General features: G+C 47.1%; 2 protein-coding genes across 14 annotated transcripts in view; one reads left to right on the top strand and one right to left on the bottom strand.

The window, feature by feature from the left end:
• Positions 1–17,455, top strand: part of LOC119395969 (dnaJ homolog subfamily C member 13) — a 221,893-nt gene that overhangs the window by 2,293 nt on the left and 202,145 nt on the right. The window lies entirely within an intron of this gene.
• Positions 10,665–13,197, bottom strand: LOC119395968 (innexin inx2). The gene has a single exon (XM_037662994.2). It carries the CDS (start codon positions 13,137–13,139, stop codon positions 12,015–12,017), a length of 1,125 nt encoding a protein of 374 aa, XP_037518922.1. The 5' UTR covers positions 13,140–13,197; the 3' UTR covers positions 10,665–12,014.

Here is a 17,455-nt window from a genome sequence, read left to right on the forward strand (position 1 = left end):
AAAAATAGAAAAACAAATGGGACGGAGACGGTCATGTGTGCGGCCAGGCCGCTAGCGAACGGTCTCAAAACCGTATGCACCATGCGTTCCTCCCCGCGCCCCCTTACAAAAAAAGAAAAAGCCGGTACCAGCGTTGTTGCTGCTGTACACCTGTCCGGATATACGGTATTGTGCAAACTGTCTTTTACGGACAAGGTAAAAGTCCACTCCGGTATTTGCGCCGTCGTTCGAAGGCTTCATGTTGACGTTATCGTGATTATATGGCAACCCGCTTGCCGGTCGGCAAGCTGAGCAGCGTCTCACATCAATTGCAAAAATGACAAGCAAGAACCGCTGTGAGCGAAGTGTATAAAGAGTTGTCCTTTGAAGAAGCTAAAACAAGCTCCAATAAGTTGTTTCGGAAGGAAGCTAGTGTATACTTTGAGCAAGAAGGGCAAAACTTTTGAGATACTAACAGACATTTCATTCGAGTGAAACAAAATAGGTCACAGGTTAAAAATTTCAAGCAGACATTATCGTGTTATAGGCGTATGCTGCTACATATATGGATCTATAATAACAAATTTGGGAATGTATCGAAGTATTAAGAACAATTGCCAAGTCTCGTATCGGATACATTTATTGCGGCAGTATCTTGTATCTGTATCACAATACTTCTTGCCTGAGTAACTTGTATCGTATCGCGATACAATTTCAAAGTATCTTTGCCCAGCCCTGGCACTGCCGGCAACGTTCCCGAACCGAAGCTGTTCGATCGCACCACTCGCACAGTGCGAGAGAGAGAGAGAGAGAAACTAGTATAGGCTGAGAGGCTTATCAGAAGCACGTCCGTTTCGCTATCCCGAACTCGGGAAAATGCATAAATGAGTGAAAAGAGTGAGGAGGAAAGAGTAAGGGCATTAATCACGCGCACATTTGGGCGTGAACTGTGCACATCAAGTGTACAGGGGGCCGCCGTGATCTGCCGTATTTAGGTATAGACGACAGGGCACTGCTGAAAGCAACGTCCTCAACGGTTGCTTCCTGCGTTTTCTCATATGTGTGAGTAAGAAAGCTTGGGTGATTCGGTTAACTGTGGTTCATTGGGTTACGTCATCGCGATAGACCACGGTATACCTCAAAGCGCGTACACGATAAATGATTGGAGCAAGGTGTCCGCAGGAGGTCGCGTCGTCTGTGAGTGACCGAATTTGACTCCAAATCTCCAGTTTTTGAGCAAAGCAGCCAATTGCGCGCCCTCGGCGAATGCTGCGAGCTAGACCAAATGAACAGTATTTGCCGTCAGCATCTTTTCTCTCATCGACATTAACCGTTCCGAGTAATTTTTGTTGGGCAGAGCGTGAAAACAAAGTTCGTGCTGTCGCGCGGTACCACCACGTTCAGAACGTTCATGCGGTTTGAAGGTTTGAAGCGAATTTATGGAACTGCTTTGATTTTAACTTCAACTCTACATAATTTTCTGGAAAGCTCCTGAGGGCGATGAATTAACGCCGGAGGAATCGTGTTGGCAGGAGTTCCGACTCCTTACAAAGTGTCAGATGTGCAGGCATCTCGCTGCTCAATAAACAAAGATCATTTATAGCATTTGCTTGGGTACTCACCAGATGTCATAGAAGCGTGGCCGAGACCGCCATTCCGCGAATAGCAGCGCGATGCGTCCGCTGGTACTTACACGAGCACGGCCGAGGCAGCACGCAAGACACGAAGCTGAGCAGTGTTTAAAACCTGGGTTATTTAGTATAAGGCAAGGAAGCCCACCGTGGCAATCTCTCTGAAACGCAGATAGTTTATCAGTTTTGTCTTCGGCCGCATGTCTTGCTTGACTTTGCTTTAGAAAACCGTCAGTATGAAGAGCGATGGCAGAGCAATTCATAGACAGAAACGCTTATCGAACAAAGTACCCGTAGGCTGCATTGAGGGCAGGATATGTGGCTCAGTGAATAGCACAATCTCAAAGGAGGAGGAGGAGGAAGATGATGATGAGGGAAAGACATGTTGAGAGATCAAAAGACGCGCTCTCGGTTTTTACTCTCCATGGTAAGTCTACGAAGGAATGAAAACAGACATCTTGAGGAGAAGGAATAATCGTTCCTTTAACGAAACAGCTCTCGGAGAAAGCGTTCTTTCTTCGCCCGATGTGGGCGCCTTTCTCAGTCGAGAAAGCCGTTGGCTAATGCCGTGGCCCGTGCTGGTCCACCAGACTTTGCTGATCTTCCAAGTTCTGTGCGGTCAACGTTGCCTCTTGCGTTTCTTCAGTGGCTCGTAGCCGTCCTAAAGTTTCGTCGCGATCGTTTTTCTCACGGAATGAGCATTCCAAAGCCATGTGTTGTGTGTTGTGTGTGTGTGTGTGTGTGTGTGTGTGTGTGTGTGTGTGTGTGTGTGGTGTGTGTGGTGTGTGTGGTGTGTGTGTGTGTGTGTGTGTGTGTGTGTTGTGTGTGTGGTGTGTGTGGTGTGTGTTGGGTGTGTGTGGGTGTGTGTTGTGTGTGTGTTGCAGAGCTGAAAAATGTTTTCATAATGCGAGTCAATCAACCAGCCCAGTTGTCCATTTTGCTGCACTATATCATCGTCATCATCATCACCAGCCTGACTACGCCCACTGCAGGGCAAAGGCCTCTCCCATGCCCCGCAAATCACTATATGAATCCTATTTGAAATCACTAAATGAATCACTTTATGTTCCGCCAATCACTGTATGAATCCTATATGGATCACTATATGTTCCGCCAATCACTATATGAATCCTCCATGAATCGCTACATGAATCATTATATGTTCCGCCAATCACTACATGAATCACTATATGAATGAAGACAAAGAAAAGAGAGGGAGGGATTGATTATCAGTGCGAACACGTGGGGACAGTCATTCAATTACTACGGCCATTCGATCTTCAATAACTGTAGAAATTCATGAAACGCCGAGTATAAGAAGAAGGGAAAAGACAAGCAGAACACCGTAAGTCGTGCAGTTGCGATTCCGAGTTCTATTTCGCCTCCATCTCTCGCCAGAAAGCCAACGGCGCCATTTTTAAGTATCTCCACCGTGTGCCGTACTGCACGCAACCTGAGCTCGACCGGACTGCCTGGGAAATTAACAGAACAGGTCGGCCGGAGACGTGTACAAACAAGCACGTGCAAGAACGCCGCGGATGGTAATGGGCGATAATCTTCGTCGCAGCGTTTATTTCTCCTCACTCTCTGAAGCAGAGAGGAAGGGGCTGCCCTCTGGCGTGCAACAAGCACGCTCACTTTGTGTATACGAGCTCGTTATCCGAATGACGCGCTGGAAAGAACAAGGCGTACCGTTATCTCGAAACCTCTCACGCATACAAAAAAAGACTCGCCTCCTCTCCCTCTCCCGTTTTCGCTACACCGGGAAGATACACAGAGCTATAGTGGCTCGTTCTTTGCCGTTTTTGTGCTGTCACGACCGCCAGTGTTTGAAAACATCGGGAGGAGTAAATTGCTATCTTGTTTTTGCCGATGTTCGCCGCCCCTCCGAAAGGTCAATGACCGGGGTGTAATCTTACAGTGTCGACGAAACGTCATGTGGGATGTCGGAACGAGATGGGGAACGTGGAGCGCACTTATATAGATGTAATTGCGAAGAGTGTCATATACAGCGTTCGCATTAATACGCGCGCGATGCTTTGTACCGACTGTGCTGCGGTGCCAGTTTCTCACTCGTCCATTTTCTTAATTGCTTCTGCAGAGGTAACCCTATAGAAGGTTGAGGATTCGGCACCCGTGCACAGGCGGCGAGTTGTTCCTTTTTGTCAGCATTTATCATTTTCCTCTTTATCTCATAATTACTGCACTTCAATTAAAACTACAAATAACGCTCATTATACTTTCCTTGGCTAGAACATTCAGCTAGTCAGGAAATAGAGAAAAAAAAAGTACAGGTGCCAAAAGGTCACCTTCAACTTATCACGCTAGGCTCCGTTGTCAAGTATTTTGGCAGTTAATACTGCCACGCGCGCTTCTTTTGTTATTTTTTATGTAACTAGTCCTTTGCACGCGTAGCCGCTTCCCTGCGCAAGCCGCGCCCTAATGTCTGGGAACCTTCCAGACTATTTGAGAATCTTCTGATAGTATTGAGCGTGCAAACGCGAACAGTTGAGATTATTCTGTAACTAACGCAGCCACCAGCGATAATGCTGGGATGTTCGATGCCGCAGGTATAAATGCCGACGCGCCTTACTGCAGATCAGTTTACGGACGGCCGACGCTCTGTTCGCCGCTATCGGTGTACAGTGTGTATTGCTGTAGTTTGACTTTCCGTTTCCTGGCCACAAGTTCGGCCAAAATAAAGAGTTTAGTCTAACACGCCCGACCGCTGCCTTCGTCGACGTCACGACCCCGTGACAATATTTTGTCCCCTTTAGTGTACATCGGCGAAAGGTCGCACTTAATTCTGTGGAGGGAGCAAAAGGCTCCGCCTGTAGCAAATGACAATCTTATCGACGCTATAGTCAACCAAACAGGAGATAGCGCATGGAAAGTAGTGACATTACAATCACATGTACCGAGTGTCAATCTTTCGGCGCCAAGTTCCTCCTCTTGTCAATCAGCCTCTCCCCGTAAAAAGAATTAAACGCCAGCTTTCTTTTTCTTTTTCTTTGAAATGGAAGGAAAAGAACTCAATTCTTCCATTTCGCTCCCATCAAAATGCGGCCGTTACAACTGGGAATCGAACTTGCAACCTCGGGCTCAATGGCTGAACGCAGCAGCCGTGTAATATACGTCATCGCAGCGGACAAACCATGCTTTTAGTGACCTTTGCAGTGACATTATTTGTGTGTTTTGAGGCTTAAGTTCGCGTGTGTGCAGTGGTGCGGTAGATAACCATAGTATGTGTATTGTGGATTTAATATCAGGACCGCACGCTCGATAAGTGACATAAGTGCATGGCGGTGTTTTTACTGAACAATGTATACAGTGTACAGCATGGATATAGCATATATGCTATATCGCTGCTGAATATGACTCGCGTGGCCGGACGTGGCCAAACACTGTGTGTGTCTTCCCTCATTTCCGCAGCTAAGTTTGCTTCTCTCTTTTTTTTTTTTTATTGACATTTGGGGTGATCTCATTCGGGGGTGATCGCGAATGAGCAAACATCGTTTAGTCGTGAAAATAAAGGAATGTTCGGCAAGCATGGCGCTCGTATGGACGTGCACTTCCGTGTTGAAAGCCATATTCAGCGCGATAGTATACATCAACCTTGATTAACTGAGCTGTCGGTCGCGTGGTTTATGGTGATTTAGTTTGATTCGGTTGTACGTTTCTCTTGTTTATATACGTCTTGTAGACGAGGTAATATTTGCCTGTTTGTTACGTGTGTGAGGCGCGTTCAGGGTTGCCACTGACTTTCGAGTAAATGTCGCCAAACGGCCAAAAAGTCGCCAAAAGTCGCCTATTTTTTTTACAAATTTCGCCAAAAAAGTCGCCACTCTAGATATGTGCGGCATACCTAGTAATAAAAATTTCCACTCACGTATAGCCCTGTAGAATACAGTACCATCCAAGACCCTTAAATTATATTGACGTTTCTCAATACCAGTCGTACCGCCCGCTTCACCATGGGAGAGCATGGTGCTGCTTCTCCGACTAGCCGCAAGATGCGCGGGGTGACGCAAGGGTGAATGAACGAAACGTTCATGATATCCTTCCATCCCTGTTCGCTTGTTTCAAAGGTAAAAGTGTGCTAAGGCTTGGGCGAAAACCGTGAAAGCGTTGTTTGTAGGCAGCTTTACGTACCCTTATATGAATTAAAAGGACTAAAAGGTTTATTGAGGGTAACACGACAGACTTCTTACAGCAACCAATCAATAGTGAGTCTTCCACCTTTTCAGTGGGAACTAATATGACACCGGACGCCACCGCGACCCTTTCTTATAGTCGCTTATATCTACACGCGCCAATTCGATGCGTTATTAATGAACAGGTAGACAATGTAAAATGTTATATAGCAATTGTTTTCATTGCACACGCTCACCGAGGGCAGTGGAAAATGCCTCAATAAATAATTTTTTATTGGACAAATAGCCGCGTATCCGCCTCTCTTCGCTATTCCAAAACAGTATTTACGAGCTGACTTGGGGGTACTGCAACAATGAATAAGACGCCAAGCTATTCAGAACAGTTGGTGCTTTGGCGGAACAAATGGTCGGAACACGCGGACAACCCGTCGTCTAGCCCCTTCAGAAGTGAAGCTTTAGCGAAGCTTAAAGCACCTAAAGCCATAAACTTATAAACACTGCCCCCTCGCGGTTTGCAATGCAGTTCGCTGACTTACATTTTGCTAGGACGTCGCTGTGGGACGTTCTAGTACCTCCTGCATCTAGATGAATTGAGGAGATGCACACGAGTTACAGGACGGACATACCGAATGACGCGTAATGTGCACATTCTACTGGTGGGTCTAAAACCAAGAAAAAATACAGAGAATGTTGCCGCTCATTCGTTGGGAATACACTGAGCTTAGGATGCATAACTCAGTGGAGACCTAAGCCGAAAATCGCCAAAAATTCGCCATGTCGCCATTCATAATTTTAGGTAGCCACGGGCCTCTCAAATTCGCCAATTTGGCGAAAAGTAGCCACCATTGGCAACCCTGGGCGCGTTCATACCAAAATGCGTTGTTAAAATTTCGTATATTAGAATAGCCTGGCTATAATGGAGCCACGTTTTCCATTTGAGAGCAGTAATTACCGTATTTGCATGATTCTAACCCACCTTTAATCTGTATGCTACCCTCAAATTAGTGTACACGTTACAATCGGTTTCAAAAGCGAAATCGGCATCACATTATTTTCTTTCTTCATTTTTTTTTAAATGTAAAATTACCTAGGCGTTGCAATCGGGGGCGCGCTAGAATCTTGCAAATACGGTAAACAACCAACAACAACAACAAAAAAAAAATGGTTGTTGAGCACTGGTGTAGCCAGGGGGGAGGGGGTTCAACCCCCCCCCCCCCCCCCCGCGCAAATAGTCAGTTTTACATGCGTGTGCATATAGCACGCATGAATATACATAAAGTATGGTTAAACCCCCTCCCCCCCGCCTCCTCGAAAAAAATGTCTGGCTACTCCACTGTTGTTGACATTTACTGTCTTACTGTCACCGATATATTGATTTAGTGCTGCTCTGTATATAGTACCCTTCTTTAATTTTTCTGACATTTCCTTCCAACTTGCTCCTGCATGCAGCTGCTGCGGCCTCGGATTTTTCGCGTCCACCGGGGCGAGGCTTAGGCGACCCCGTGTTTTGTGTCCTGCATGCAGCAGCAAGCATTCCAGCGGCGATACTGGGGCTGCATTCTTTGTGCGCCCGGTTCCCAGGCAGCGAGCGGGCGTCGTCGCACGTTGACCGTGGAGAAAGTGGGACACGCATGCAACCCTTACCTCACACGTACGCACTTCAAGGCCTGCAGCTCCGGCCTTTGTGTGCGCACACATCGCGGCAAGAGTGGGCTGATTGCACCACCAGTGAAGCGGAACGAAGCTTTTTGCGCGCGTCCTGAGAGCCGCGTATACACGCGCCGGTGCGTGGCTTCCCTCTGTTGTTCAAACACTTTAGGCACAAAAGCTGAACCGCTTCTCCCGTTTAACTTCATTTAAAACCTGCATGCAGAACAGACCAGGCGCCGGTGTTCCTTTGTAGCCGGCTCAAAAGGAAAACTATGCTATCGATTGCTCGATGAGACTATGCGTAACCATCGTGTCTATGTTTTGAATCAATAGTGAAATTGGCGCCACGAACACGACCACGAAGGAACACATGTACAGTACGGGCTCCCGTCCTGTCTGCGCGTTCGTTTGTGTTCCTGCGTGGGCGTGTTCTTGGCGCCAAGTTTACTGTTGATACGAAACATGCACCAACTAGCCCAACAGCGAGTACTGCTATCGTGTCTAATTTATTCAGCCCAGTCTATGGGAACGCTTCTTTTTTTCTTTTTTTTTATGAAGGAACTGATATTCTCATATGATTCTCATTATTTTTCATCGTTTTCTATCTTTTACAGGAAGAAACTTGACGTACTCATTAGTGGAGGCAGCCGTATGGAGCGACAACGTTTTCCCGTCGTCCTAGAACTTCTCAACTGCACTTTAATTAAATGAATGCGTGACAGGCTACATACAAACACATATGCGTGATAGCGTCATATGATGCAGCTTCTTGGGTTATCAGTTTCCATTAATAAGCAGTAGCGAAACTGCCGGCATGCTTGTCGAAGCACACTTTTTTTTTTTTCTGATATGTACTTCTTGTGCTATAAGGAGAGGTTGGTTTGAGCTTTCCTAGAAGACCTCAGGAATCTTGAGCAGCAGCATCCGTGATCGCGTTTACAATGTTCGGGACATCGTACTTCATTCGTTTAGGTGACTCATGTATCTTTCTAATGTTCATTGCCGCGTTGATGCCCAATTGCAGGCGTATTTGCGGAGCAGGGAATTCAAAGCGTGACTCATGCGTTGTTTGCATCGCAGTTGAGGTAAAGTAAGCAGGATGTGTCAATTATCCTTTAAATATAGTGGTCTCCGCCACTACTGAAGTCTACTGGTATAGACGTCCGGTGCGAAAAAAAAAATAATAAAAACAAGGAAACACCGAAGGGAAGGACGCGCAGAACATTTAATTGTAGTAGAAAACTTTGTTTTTTTTTTTGCGGTATTTAGATCTCCAGCTAACCCGCGGATGGTGGGAATTCTGGTTACTGCGGAGATTTCTCTAACGTTCGTCCTAGTGCCTTCGAATGGCTCTGTGAATTATTAATTTTAAGTCAATATTACATTACTCGCCACTTCGTTCGGTTTATGGTGTTTAACGCTCCAAAGCAACTCAGGCTATGAGACACGCGGTTGCGGAGGGCTACAGAAATTCCGAAAATCTGGTGTTCTTTATCATGTAATATCATCTCGCAGTACACGGGTCTCTATAGCAGTTAGCCTCCATCGATATATGACCACCGCGGCCGGGGTCGTAAACCGCGACGCCTTTCGGGTCAGCAGCCGAGCACCGTAACCACTGCGCCACCGCGGCGGCTACGACTGCTCACGAAATCATTCGCAACAAATTACAGATGTGGCCAGTGGCTTGCGTTTAGAATGTCGCGGATACTTCAATATTTATGAATATTATGCGTGGGACTAGAACTTTTGGGGCCTAGACCGCGAATATTACACGAATCCACGCAACAGTCATAGGTACCATGGTAGTGGAACGATCGCAGCGCCCTCTTTGAACCTAGTTGTAAAATCTGTGCGCCCAGGTATCGTTCTGTATACGCTAATACTGCAGGTAGCGCAAAAAATACGGGGACACAAGAAAGCAACATAAACACCAGACATCTGGTGTTTATGTTGCTTTCTTGTGTCCCCGTATTTTTTGCGCTACCTGCTCTATGATGAATTCTTACAAACTCGCCCAGATTTCCGTTCTCGTACGCTAATACTGCATGGCTATTGACAACATGTGCAAATTTTGGCAGTACGTATCACAACAAGTAATAATAAAATTTGTAAAAGTTTCAAGAAATGGTTAGGAAATTATAACCCCCACTGGTAACGTAGGTGTGGGTTTCTGTGTGTGCTAAGTCACTTTTTGCTGTTTCTGAAACGCTCTGTAACCCGCCACGGTGGTCTAGTGGTTATGGTGCTCGACTGCTGACTCAAAGGTCGCGGGATCGCATCCCTACCGCGGCGGCCTCCTCCGATGGAGGCAAAAATGCTTGAGGCCAGTACACTTAGATTTATTTTCGCGTTAAAAAACCCCAGGTGGTCGAGCTTTCCGGCGCCCTTCAGTACGGCGTACCTCATAATCATATTGTGGTTTTGGTACGTTGAACCCCAGCGATTATCATAAACGCTCTGTACAGTCCAATTTTAACCGTTCCTCAGTACACTCTCAAGCTCAACCTGATATGACGCACCATGAAGGTTAATTGCACGAGCGTCAACTGGCCTTGTTCCACATAATGGTGCTTTCTGCGCGTCTGTGGCGTCGAACATTCCTTTTCTTCTCTAGACTGCGGCAATCACCACCTTGACCTGTATATATTGTTACTTTTTACTGAGACAGTATGTAGCGCCAGAAAACTGTTAACTATAAATGACTGGCGCGGAATAGTGACGGACTTACCTTTGTTCAACATAAATGCGTGCTCAGAGCACACCGATCTCGCAGTTTGCTTAGGGGTATCGCGTTAATTTGCAGATTAAAAACTGGAATGTGAAGTACGCTTTACAGCAGCTTTGCTGGAAAACCGGACTCACGCTATTTACCCTATCCCCAGTATGTGAAAAATAAACTACCAGCCATGCTTCACTATGCCAACACATTTCGTTGATCGAAGGGACCCGGATTTCAACTGCGAATAGGGCACCACGTCATTCTGGCGACGCTGAGCTTGACAGAATGGGGTCCTATAACATTATCCTATAAGAATAATGTTATAGGACTCCATTGCGTGAACTCCATTGCATGAACTAAAAATAAAAAAAGTTATAATTTTCCTTGGCACGTAGAAGTGCGGGGCTTTGTAAGGTTACTCACAGAGAATTAGTACGGCTTTATTTATCAGAAGAACCGTCATAAACACTTTTAAAGTCATTCGAGGCGTTGTTCCTTTTTTTTTCTTGTCATTTACAATCTCGGCGCTCCGAAAGACAAACATTTTATTAGTGTTATGTATCAGTCCTCAAGAGCATCCGTAAAACGAGGCTAGAATCGTTGCACTCAGTTGCCCATTTGTACAGGCCAGGACAAGCGCTCTGCAGACTACAAGCCAAGTAGCATATAGTCGCCCATCACCATGGGATCCTTTAGCAGTGATGGAAGCATTGATGGGAGCATTCAACAACATGCTGTGTTCATAAACAGCAGTTCGGCAGAGATCAAACGGGTTATATTATGCATGTATGGGGTCCAATGGAATTCGGAGCACGTAAACGTGTAATTGACTAAAGAGTGCAGGTCACTTGTTGCGAACACAAGCACAGAGTAGTTCATAGCCCGTTTTCCACACTATATATTCCGCGCAGGTGCAGAAGCATAAGATGTTGGTGACATACATAACATGTGCTGGTAAGACGGAAGTATAGTAAACGAGATCGCTGATCAAACCTGAACATGAACACAAACCAATGCAACACTTCATGTTGTGCAGTCCAGAAGGACCAAGGCGTCATCATTATTTGAAAAGCTCTTGCGACTAAAATCATTGTATTGTGGATATATGGACGTCGTGAAAGCCGCCTATGTGTATTTAAATAAAGAAACACACATTCCATATAAACAAAACAAAATCAATAAAGTGGGGAAGAATTTAGGCGAGTGATCAATACAAAGCTTAGTGAGTGTCACAAGTCAAGAAAATCTATAGCAAAGCAGAGAATACTTTTTTTTCAACAATCAGTTTGCATGATTTTAAAATGTTATCGCTTGACGCTTAGTACTCCACATTGTTAGTACATAATGTCCCCAAAACTAGAATTTCTTCTTGATTTTACGAAGTCTTCTTATCAATCGTTGGACGTCCTATCTAACGATGAAAAGAGTTCAGCAAGCTTTTGAATTTCATACATTAAGTGAATATTGAAGATTCGTGTGCTCCGAAGCTTCGTCGACGGCTACTGACAGCCCTCTAACAGAATGTCACATCAAGAAAAACATCTTTTCAGTTTCACGAGGATTTTCGACACCTGACAGCAGAGTACATAAACTTGTATCAGTATTCAGCAGTTTAAGAAACAGTTATTCGGGGCCTTATCAATAATTCTGTAAAAATGATGAGAGGGTCTTATAGGATAAACTGCGATCTAATCAAATCGAGAACAAAATATTACTGTACCCTCGTTAAAATGAGCTACATCACACAGTCATTACAGGTTTGCATGACATTGATATAAGCGGAATTGTCGCTGTTTGGATGGTTTGCACGTATACGTCACAGCATCGAGCCGCTTATGCCGTCGCGTTGTCAGATAAGTCGGAAGGGTTCGATTTGGTTTACGCCGTGGAGTTGAGTGGTCCGTCCACGTAATCCGGATCCTTCTCGGATGCCAGCTTCTCAGAGAGCTTGATCACGATGTCCCGAAAGTGGTACGCCTGCATGTTGTCCTTGAGCAGGTAGAGCACAAACCAGTCGCCGTACGCAGCCTTCATCACCAACTGATCCATGTGCTTGGGAGGCACCATGCGACTGAGGGTCTTCATGAGCAGGTACCGGTAGCGGGGAAACGCGCACACCACTACGCGGTAGAGCAGCGTCACTCCCGTGACCACCGCGAGAATGATGAGCCAGAACCAGAGGAACACGTAAATCTTCTCGTTGATGATGTTCAGCGGGAGGAGACAGATGGAGTCGTGCTTCTGCACGTCTCCCGAGGTACCGAACCGGTGGAAGCGGCACTTGGTCATCTTGGGGAAGACACGAGTCATGGGGTCCACCCTCACCTCCGGGTCTTCGTTCATGAAGCGGATGACGTCGGCTCCGTACGTCGAGAACATTCCGCCGAGGAACTTGTCGATGAAGTACATCTGCCCGATCACGTTGACAAAGTTGATGAGCTCGCAGATGAAGAACCTCAGCGCGTACGCCTGGTTCTGGCTCCGGTGAACGTAGAAGTATTCAACCACGTCGTGCACCTGCTTGTTCTTCTTCTCGTCCTCGAGCAGCGGCTTATTCAGCTCCAGGAGGAGCGCCTGGATGCGTCCGTGCTCCCAGCTCCGCCACAGCCATCGCGGGAAGTAGAACATGATGGCCTGCAGACACAGGACGAAGCAGACCCACTGGTAGTACGCGTGCTCGATCACCTCGTCGCCGTCCCTGATGCGGCGCTGGTCGACGCCGGGCGAGGCGACCTGCTTGCCCACGGTGCCGTTCAGCGACCGGGGCAGCGTGATGGTCCCTTCCACCCAGCAGTACGTATTCATCACCGGCTCCGGTATGGCGTCGTGGGCCACGCAGTAGATTGGGTTGCCGAAGAACTGAGTGGCGCTGACGAGCACGCTGCAGGCGAGCAAGAAGAGGCCTGTGAAGCGGTAGTGGAGCCGGAAGACATTGTTGTCCGTCTGCACTTTCCCCACTCGCAGGATTTTTTTGAACGAGTCGGTGAAGAACAGCTTGTCCATGGTGGCGGCGTCGTTCAGCCCACGGCTGCCGCGATCCTCAACGGAGCTGTGGGCGAAACGGTCGATGGAGCGGTGGAGCCCTTGCTTATCGGCCCTTATCTCACGGCCCCGCCGTCATAGACGATTATCGCCGCAGCTTCGGAAGCTCAGGTGATATGGCGTCACCTGGCGAAGAGGCCGCGGACTAAGCAACGCTGAGAAAAGCCCAAGTTTAGATGACAATGTCGGAAAGCAGACTTATTTTCTGCGATCATGTGTATGCATGCAGGGCAGCATTCAAATCATCAGCCTGGGGCCCTGCGATGTGTAGACGAATGAGCAAAAAAAAAGAAAAAGAAAAACGGGAGAACGGGGCGAGGCAGGTCAGTGGCGTTCACTCGTCTGACTACACTTGCTGTTATAAAAATATCTTTTTTTCATCACCAATGCTGTTAAACCGTTCGTTGTGTCAACAAGCTCGATATTTGCTGCCCCTAGGACTCGGAGAATTAAAGCTAACTCATCTGTTGTCACATTTAGACCTCCACTCAATTAATTTGAGAAAGCTACATCTTGGCTCTTTATAGGTATATACGCCCACAGAGAATTGCTGAACGCATTGCTAGTGGCGTAGGCAGAAATTTACATTGGGGAGGGGGGGCATATGCCCGGTTTACCACCCCCTGGCTACCAGGGGCGTAGTCACGTTAGGGCACACCCGGGCCCGTGCCCCCCCCCCCCCCGAAATTTTTTTTTTGCCATAGCATACAGAGCAGAAAATGACACTCGACCACATCTGCCTGCTCGTCCCCACTACAGATCAAGGAGGTGCCCCCCCCGAAAAAAATTTCTGCCTACGCCCCTGCTGGCTACGTCACTGCACAGTGCACACCACGTTGGACACCACGTTGCACATAGGCGTTACTACCCGTTGCGGATTGTGAATCATTCGATCCCTAATCTAATACCTTCGCAAGACAAAGAGGACCAGTGCGCTAAACCGGCCCACGAAAATGGCCGACGTTACAGAAAATTTGAGCTTACATCTCTGGCGCAATCTCAGGCGTGTTCATATTACAGTACACTACATTACATCCATCTATAGTGTGATATAGACCGCACTTGAGTCTCGCAACGAAAGAACGTGATGCTGTAAAGTGATTGAACAGTGCACAGTGGCAGCCACATATCCCTTTGGACACTTTTAACGCAATATGGCTAAGGAGCCCCTGTCGTAGAAAACACGGTGTCGGCATCGGGGCGTTGTCTGTGAGCGAAAAGCCCCGATGGACACAAAGAATAAAAAGTCAGGGTTCGAGCCGCAGTTGAACCTAATCTGGGCCACAGATACCACCATGGAGCGGCGAGAGTGATTCATTGCGGCCACCCACCACGTCGTTGGGTATCTTGTGCTCTCAGAAATAGCTCTGGTGATAGCGCAGATGTTGCAGGTATGTTTGTGAGTCGTATACGCCCAATAAAGTTATCACGTTCCGCTCTAGAAGGCGAAGCTTTGCTGTCCTGTAAGTATTTTCTTGTTGCTCCCTCCTGAGTAGACCTGATTTGCTCGTGGGGCAATACATGATGCAATTCGTGGTGTTTGCATAATGTGTTGCTGATCAGCAGGCGAGAGGAGAGGGAAGCCCCTCTAATATTCTTGTGACGGGTCGCCCCCTCCCCACCCTGTTGCCGTAAGCCCCCCTTGAATCCAGGCCCTGTAGCCAGGTACGACCAGGTGAGATACATCTCTCTAATGTCAAACCGTCCTGATGTTGTGTATCTTTACCGCCTTCCAGAGCCTGACGTTTCATGGGAGTCCAGGGCATTAATCTAACGCAAAAAATAAAAGAAAACGAAATGTCAGTACTAGTTTTAGATATAACGCCGAGTTCCCTTTTATTTCAAGTCATAAGCTAGCCGCGACCTGTATTGGTGGCAATTAATCCGAAGGCCAAAAATGTTCAAACGGGATAATGTTTGTCTCATTCCCAAATATAGAGAGCAACTAAACGCCACTTGAAGTTGTAAAAACAACCATATATTCAAACTGGCAGTAGCAAGCAGTTACATTCAAGTCGATTGCGGCGATATGAAACTATCGCTCAGAAGCTTTATGCATGGATTTTACAGCCGAGCCCCGTCAGGTTCACTGAAACACAATTTTCATAGTGTCAATTGTCAATAGTCAAAATTAATAATAATATCTGGGGTTTGACGTCCCAAAACCACCATATGATTATGAGAGACGCCGAAGTGGAGGGCTCCGGAAATTTCGACCACCTGGGCAGGGGCGTAGCCAGGGGGGGGGGGCTTATGGGGCTTCAGCCCCCCCCCCCCCCAAATTTTTCGTGCTCTCATACACCAACAACCAGTGGCGTCACCCGGGTGGTGGGATTTATTGGGCTTCAGCCTGATTATCATTTATTTGATTATTTATCTTTTTCTGACCCTCAAAATGTTAGCAGAAGCAAGTTTGATATCGGGCTGTACACAGATGGCTCAAAGGTGGATGATGACACAAAACATCAACTGCTAGCTTCTCCTTGTATTCCTCCGCCGTGCTATATGTTTAAGTCTATGAACGATTTTAAGCAGAAACGAAGGTTTACGTGGCTTGTCTGGACAGGTACCGATGGCTTAGCTACTCAGCGCTTCAAGAGGGTGCGTTTTGCCGAGTGTGTGTCCTTTTTAGCAGAAGTGAGATTGGCAAGGGCCAACATGCGCGCATTAAGGCCCTCGTATCCAAGCCATTTCAAAAGTGGAAGCACGCCCTCGAAGTCTTCGGTGCACATGAATTCACTAAATATCACACTGACGCTCATCTGGTAGCCGATAGTTTTCTTCAAACCTTCTCAGGATGTGTGCCCAGTGTTGTTGATCAACTGGACCATGGCAGGCAAATTCAAATAAGAAAGACCCGAAGGAAGTAACAGCCTATTGTTGAGACAGTTCTCTTTTGCGGGCTGCAAGGTGTGGCTCTCCGTGGACATAAAGACAGTGGTCCCATGGATTCAAGCACAGCCTCCTCTACAAATACAGGCAACTTCAGAGCGCTGCTTCGCATGCGCGCGGATTGTGGCGACACAGATATAAAAAAGCACTTGGAAAGTTGCCCAAATAAGGCCTCATATTTTAGTCCAGATGTACAAAACCACATTATAGAAATCTCTGCTGCAATCATCAAGGAAAGCCTAGTCGCAGAAGTAAACGCTGCAGGCTGCTTCTCCGTACTTGCTAATGAAACGACGGATGTTGCTGGTATCGAGCAGCTTACTGTTTGTGCAAGGTACCTTAATAAGGATGCGAACGGAATTGAAGAAGTGTTCTTAGGCTTTGTGCCAATTCACGACCAAATGGCCGGGCCCTCGCCGACACCATCATAAGGCTACTTATAGAAATGGGAATTAACATGCAGCATCTCCGTGGTCAAGACTACGATGCTGCAAGTTCGATGGCCGGAAAAACGAATGGTGTTCAAGCTGCTGTTCGTGAGAAATATCCAGCCGCACTCTATGTACTCACTGCGCGTGTCACTCCCTTAATCTAGTTGTGTGTGCGTCATGCTCCATCACAGACATTCGAAACTGTTTGGGACTCTGAAGGCGACGTCAGTCTTTTTCCGTAAATCTTCTAGCCGCTCACACGTTTTGCGAAAAATGATAAGTTTGAGCTGTCCTGAGTCTACAAGGCGGTGCCTTTTGGGACTATGCGAAACGCGCTGAGCCGAGAAGCACGATGCATTGCTTTCATTTGTGAGCCTCTTTGAGCCGTTGATCGCAGCACTAGAGGAGATTAAGTTTAACGGAAATGGCGAAAGTCTAGTGCAGGCAAACAGTCTAATGTTGGCACTCTTTTCACCAGCGTTCCTCGTAAGCCTGCATGTGACGGAGCACGTGTTAGCACCGACTTTGCCACTGTCAAAGAAGCTGCAGACGAGGAGTATCGACATGAGCGCTGCCATTGACGACATAGAAGTGGTACAGCAGACAATTGAAAGTGACCGCAAGAACACGAATGCTTCTTTCTCAAAAATATTTGCAAAAGTGCAGGGATTGGCCGAAAAACTGAACGTGGAGATCACCATCCGTCGAGCCGGTGTCCAGAAGCAAAACCTTGGGAGGAATGCATTCGAAAGCGCGGAAGAATATTTTTGCAGAACCCTGTTCATTCCGTTCATGGACCACGTACTAGCCCAGTTAAACCAACGGCTCGAAAAGCACAGGGCACTTCTAAAGGACTTTTCATTAATTGTACCATCCGCAATACCACCAATGCAAGTTGATCGGGAGAAAGGAGCAGAAAATCTCCTGACCGTTTTTGCGCATGACGTCGAAACG

The sequence above is a fragment of the Rhipicephalus sanguineus genome, chromosome 6, assembly GCF_013339695.2.
Source record: "Rhipicephalus sanguineus isolate Rsan-2018 chromosome 6, BIME_Rsan_1.4, whole genome shotgun sequence".
Classification (NCBI taxonomy): Eukaryota; Metazoa; Arthropoda; class Arachnida; order Ixodida; family Ixodidae; genus Rhipicephalus; species Rhipicephalus sanguineus.

What these genes read in the sequence shown, in the direction of transcription:
- LOC119395968 (XM_037662994.2), bottom strand. Translation starts at nt 13,139, where the DNA reads ATGGACAAGCTGTTCTTCACCGACTCGTTCAAAAAAATCCTGCGAGTG.